Here is a 6,000-nt window from a genome sequence, read left to right on the forward strand (position 1 = left end):
AGGTTCAGATGGAGTTTCGGAAAAGCTGGGAGCGCTGGAGATTGGAACATTGGTATGTCCAGAGAGACAGCAGTATGAAACCTCTGAAGTGTCCGGCCAACAGCATCAGTAGTGGAGGCACGGTAGGCAGTAGTGTCTACGCTGCCACTTGTCAGGCCACCCTGAGCTAAGATTTCTGCAGGTGAATCAGACTGAGAACAATGAGGTGTATAATATACCTGAAAACCCTTAAATAGCCAAGCAAGTGGCTTAAGTATGCCATCTCCAGCAAGAAACTTAAGCATATGCTGCTCATTGCCTGCAGGCTGTTGGACAAAGGTTTCTAGGGAAAGCAGTCTGCTAATGTAATCAACACATCAGAGGAAAAATTGATCACATCTAAAGTAAGTTAAAAGAGTTTCTTCCTATTTGCACACAAGGCCTCCAGGTGTCCAAAACTTTAAGCATAGCATTGATCCAGCCTGAAACCACAGGGTCAATGGCTTATTATTGTTGAGTGGGCGAGCTGAGTGATCGACTGATTAAATTACAAGGATACAGAATATGATTATTGCCAAAAAATACATTTAGACTTTTATGGGGATAGGGTAAGGTGCTATCACCAGTTTTAGAAGAAAAGAGCTTAGTGGGACACAACTTGTGTTTTAGGGAAGAATCACTTTTGTAGTAAGAGTTTCCCAAAGCTAAAGTTGAAAAGATGCTTACCTGTTTTCTGGGTAGGTGAAGAACAGTATCCTGAAGATCCATCAGTACAGCAGTGTCATGGTTTAACCTCAGTCGGCAACTGAGCACCACAGCCGCTCGCTCACTCCCCCCGCCCCCCCCCCCCCCCCCCCCCCCACGGTGGGATGGGGGAGAGAACTAAAACATTGGTGTGTTATCAACTTTGTTCTCATCCTAAATCCAAAACACAGCACTGTACCAGCTACTAGGAAGGAAATTAACTCTATCCCTGCTGAAACCAGAACAAGCAGGTAGCATGGTGTACATTTCTGAATGCTCTTTTTAAGCTTCACTTGAAAAAAAACTAAACCAAAACCGGTATCTGGTAGGGACCTTTTCTGCTATTAATAGGTGCGTGTTATCTCTATTGACACGGATGGAAATATTCCTTGAATGCAAAGCCCTTGTTTTTATATGGTACTCTGCCTCTCCAGTTGGCACGCAGGTGTTAACAGGGACAGGATAATGACTTGTGTTTCAAGAGGACATTTTCTTTCTAAGCTATGCTCAGCTTCTTGTGGGTGCAAACACACAGAAGTCAGCTTATGGCCACAGCTGCTCTTAACTCTTAACTTCACCTATTTGGAGAAGATTTGGTAGCTCACAGTGTGGCCCCGCTTTTGTTTCTCCTCCGGCCTTGTTCATTTTCTCCAGACAAAGGATACCCGCAAGGTGCTGCACGCATGGGGGCGGGAAGGCAGCTTGCGAGGGGGCCCGTGTTCAGAATGGAGGACAGCTCCTGACCCCCACCCGGGGGGGGCTGCCCTCAGCCTCCTCCACAGCCTGCCCGCCATCAGCCGGACTCGAAAAATCCCCCCAAAAACACTAACCTGAACTCAACGGCCTTTTGTCTGTCTGCTTAAAACTGCGAGGCCTCTTGCAGTGAATGCACCTACACTGCTAATTATCTGTTACCCTCCCTGTTGCTTACAAGAGTTGCTGGGGAAAAAAAACAGAGGTACCTTTACAAGCAGGATGTGATCCATTGTGTCACTTAATAACAAGCTTTACATAGCTTTACTCAGCTTAGTTACTCGGGCTCCCTTTCTGACAAAGAGGCAAGGTGCCAAAGACCAGCTCTGAGAATATCCCCATCCATAGCCGCCTTGTAATAAGTAACTTCCATGGCGTAGCAGTTAGACTACTCAGCAGAGATAAAAGAACCTATTTTCAAGTCCCTCTTTGCACTTGCATTTACATCCCCCGTCACCAAGAAAAGTGGACTGGATATTCTGGGATGTAATTCAGCATCTTTCCTGCCTGAAGCCAGATTGCTTTGCATGGGATTATTTAATCATTGTGTTAGAATCCAAATTGCCAACAGGGTGGATTAGTTTTGCAATCATCAGGTTAGAATTGAATTAGAGAGGATGGGTTACCTTCTTCTGCTATAATGCTTGTAGTTAAGCTCCAGGGGGTAAGTCGGACATGTTTGTAGAAATCCACCACAGTTCTCAGGCTGGCTTATGTACGTTTAGCATGCTGGCTTCTCCGCGGGCCATTTCCAGGCCATCCCTTCCTAACATCGGTTGCAGAGCTGACCTTGGACTGAAGCACCTCAGGTTCTTCTGTAAATTTAATAACTAGCTTCAATGTTGTGTTACCACCAATACAATACCTGACTACTACGTGCATACGTTAACTGCTGTCCTGCAATTCAATTAATGAGCTGCTTGTACGTAGAGAGTATGCTTGATGTTTCTATTTAGCATCTACCCTTAAGTGCTTTGACTGTCCTGCAATTCAATTAATGAGCTTCTTGTACGTAGAGAGTATGCTTGATGTTTCTATTTAGCATCTACCCTTAAGTGCTTTGAATAGGAAAAGACTGATAAAGTTAGTCACTGGTAGGTGAAAAGGCAGCATGATGGCAGATGAAATTTACAGCTGTATGATAATGCATGCTGGAGGGAATAATTTCACTCATGAATATTCAAGAGTGGCTGCTAGTTTTCCAGGGCCCTGCTTAGTTGTGTGCAAACCTGGAAAAAAAAGTTTCTGCTACTTGCATGGCTGTTAGCAAGATGATAAGTTTTGCTGTGACAACAGGAAGGTATGGAAGTGTTTTAACTAGTTGGAAAAAGTATATGTAACAAATGAAAGAGGACACACATAGGAATAGAGAGTATTTACATGTGTGGTAACAAACAAGTACTTAGTTGCTGTTCCAAGATTCTTTCAACAGTTTGATGTGCTTCTGAGTTACTAGGCTCTTCTTGTCCCTCCTAGTCACTTAAGAACTGAGGGCTTTGGGCCCATGAGAATAGCTCCAGCACCAGATGTCAAACTTACCGTGGTAACTTCTGCTTTGTTAGAATCCAAGAGAAAAATAAGATGACAAAGTGAGATCTTAGCCAAGCAGAGGGTTGTGGTGGAATTTTTTTTTCCTCTCTGATTAAACTCTCACTTCTTCAAACCTTTTTTAATCCCCCGAGTACTGAGGGAACAACTCAGTGAAAGGAATTGTCACCAAAGCAGAATTACTCTAATCATGTATTCTAAGAAATACTTTCAGCAAGGCCTAAACACCAATTTCTACATCATACTTTATCTACTTCAGTAAAACCTTCTACAAGCCTTTGTTGTTATTCATGCCATCTCTATTTCAGACTTTATAATGTGCATTTATTTGAGTAGCATGAAATAAGCAAAGAAACACAAAGCACTGGAACAGATGAACCTTGTGAATTTTTATTTCTTGTGCCTTTCAGCTTCATGCTCACTTATTGTGGTAACTTGTTTCATGAAGCATTAAATAGAAGAGTCTATAAATTCGCCTGGACATAAAGTAACTAGAGTTTATAGCAAATGAAAACTTTACTTCCAGCATCGCTGCTATAAAGTTTTATTATTTCATGGATTTTACCTTATATTTAATATTTATTTGCATGTATTTCCTTGTTTTAAAAAACACCCACAGAATCTAACTGTACAAGATGTCAGATTGTCAACTCCCTATGAATGTTACACTTATGTTTATTTTTATCCTTGTGAATAAAGTTTCAACTCACAAAATTCTGTCACTTACTGGTGTATTTACTTTAAGTATCACCGGACTACTTCGTACTCTGTAATTAGAAGAATACTTTCTAAGAATGGAAAGACTCACGGTTCTCCCAAAGAAACAAAGCTTTATATTTGCAACTTTATGCCCACTACAAAAAGGTCTTTGAACCTGCAGAGGCTATGTTAATCAAAACCAAATGCAGCATGTTATTTGTATAGAGTCAGAAGGAATCAGTAAGAATAGTGAGAACTCTGAGGGGGTTTTACTAGAGGATTGTGGAATATGTGCAAATCCAAAAATTCTGTGCTTGGCTTTAAATAGCAGCATTTGGAATTTATACGAGACCTATACTAGAAGCTAAGAGCACTGTGGAGAGCTACTGAGAGATGCTTAGCAGTGTTAAACATATTACTTGTGCTTTAATCTACTATTCTCTTTCCAGTCCAATTAAATTCAATAAAGGACACTTTCTTTTGAGTTTCCCCAACCAATGACGGTACGTGGGGTAAGTCAAGCCTGAACACTGTGTGTAACTTAAATTAGTAAAAGGCATAATGAAACAGGATTTGAAAGACCAATCTGTGACTTTTCTTCTCAACTCTGTCCTCATAGGTATAAACTCTACCAGCTGCTCTTCACTATGACTTAATATTAATGAATTGGTTTAATGCAATGATCTATATATTAAAAATACCAGTGGATCATACAAGAAGTACACCTGACAGTCTGTAGGATGATGGTGAGAAGCACTGTCAGCTGTGCTGTGGTAAAAGGACTGAATCCAATAACAGGGCAAATCCCCTTCCACCTGAGGGCCTCCTGCATTTCCATGTCTGCTGCACACTCACCCTAAATTTTTTCAAAATGACAGTTAAAGAAAAACATCTATTACCTGCCAGGAATAATGTCTTTTTTGCTTACATTACAAATGATGAAAGCTGTAATATAAAGCAAACAGGGAACTTGCGTTAAAATCAGATATTTGCGTTAGATGAAATACGAGTGCGAACAAAAGCAGCTGCCTATTTTAGGTATACTGATAATGCCTCATGTCTTTTCTTCAGAAAGAGGATTCTAGCCAGCGCCGGGAAGAAAAGCAGTTGGCCCTTCTACTAAAGGTGTCGCCAAACCCCGGCCTTCCTGTTGCCAGTGGCAAAGGTCGTCAGGAGCTGAAATTCGCCAGCTGACAAGTTGACAGCTACAGCTGTGAAAAGGCCGTGCCTCCCAGTGCCGCTGCAACAGCGGCGAAACCAGCTGCCGGCGGGTTTGCCGCCAGCTGCCCGGGCCCGGCCCCCCCAGGAAACGAGACCACAGCGCACGCTTTGCTACGGCTTTATTCGGGACCGGACCGCGCCCGGGGAAACGGGGCCAGGAGTAAGGCGCGACCGGCGTTTTGCATAGAAATAACCCCCTTTTCCTCCTCCCCCAGCCCTTCCTCGGGTCCGTGGTCCGGACGGGCGGAGGTAGCGGGGGCCGCCTCCGCAAAGCGGCTGTCCGCGCCGGGCCCATCGCTACCTCCCGGCGGCGGGCCGGTAATGCAGCTCCCGCTCCAGCTGCTCGGCCGTCAGAGTCCCGGCGATGGCGGCGCAGCCGGGGTTGAAAACGGAGTAGGCGCTCAGCTCGCCCCGCCGCCGCTCGGCGGGGCCGCGGGTGCCGGCGTACATCCAGTAGAGCAGGGAGAGGACGAAGTAGGGCAGCCCCAGCTCCAGCTCCGCGAACAGCGCCAGCAGCACCGCCCACAGCAGCACCTTCAGCAGCAGCGGACGCGCCCACACCGGAGCCGCCGCCCCGCCGGGACGGGCCTGTAGAGGCAGCAGCGAGACGTGGCGTCAGGCACCGACCCGCCGCCAGACGCCCCCGACCCGCCCACCTCGGCGCTCACCTGGGGGCCGCCGCACGGGCCCGCCGCGGCGGCCCGCTGTCCCTCGGCGGCCTCTGGAGCCGCGGCCTTTCCCGGCGGCTCCGCGGGGCGCGGCGAGGCGCCGGCGCTCCCGCGGGCGGCACGGAAGCTGGCCAGCCGCCGCTCCACGGCGGCCGACATGGCCGCCCCGCGCCTGCGCAAGGGCGGTGCGATGGCCGCGCCGCGCCTGTGGCGGCTCGGTGAGGGGCGGGGCCGGGGAGCGCCCCGCCCCCGGGGCAGCGGTTGCCGGGCAGCGCGCGCCGCCCTGCGGGCCGGTCCGAGGGGGCGGCGGGGCTGAGGTGGAAACCAGAGTGAGGAGGTTCCCGAGCCGCCTAAACCCAAAACTGAGGAGGGTCGCAGAGGCTTAGGG

At 47.5% G+C, this 6,000-nt stretch overlaps 2 protein-coding genes across 2 annotated transcripts in view; one reads left to right on the plus strand and one right to left on the minus strand.

The window, feature by feature from the left end:
• Positions 1-648, plus strand: part of GLP1R (glucagon like peptide 1 receptor) — an 87,824-nt gene extending 87,176 nt beyond the window's left edge. The window contains exon 13 of the mRNA XM_076335552.1: positions 3-648. Within this exon, the coding sequence (XP_076191667.1) occupies positions 3-170 (168 nt within the window). The 3' untranslated portion in view covers positions 171-648. The remainder of the gene's footprint in view (positions 1-2) is intronic.
• A 4,527-nt stretch (positions 649-5,175) lies between these two features.
• Positions 5,176-5,786, minus strand: SAYSD1 (SAYSVFN motif domain containing 1). Its single transcript, XM_076335553.1, has 2 exons — positions 5,613-5,786; positions 5,176-5,532 (listed from the first exon to the last, which is right to left on the minus strand). The coding sequence occupies exons 1-2, from the start codon at positions 5,769-5,771 to the stop codon at positions 5,242-5,244; spliced, it is 450 nt and encodes a 149-aa protein (XP_076191668.1). The 5' UTR covers positions 5,772-5,786; the 3' UTR covers positions 5,176-5,241.
• Between the last annotated feature and the right edge of the window lie 214 nt (positions 5,787-6,000).

The sequence above is a fragment of the Aptenodytes patagonicus genome, chromosome 3, assembly GCF_965638725.1.
Source record: "Aptenodytes patagonicus chromosome 3, bAptPat1.pri.cur, whole genome shotgun sequence".
Taxonomy (NCBI): domain Eukaryota; kingdom Metazoa; phylum Chordata; class Aves; order Sphenisciformes; family Spheniscidae; genus Aptenodytes; species Aptenodytes patagonicus.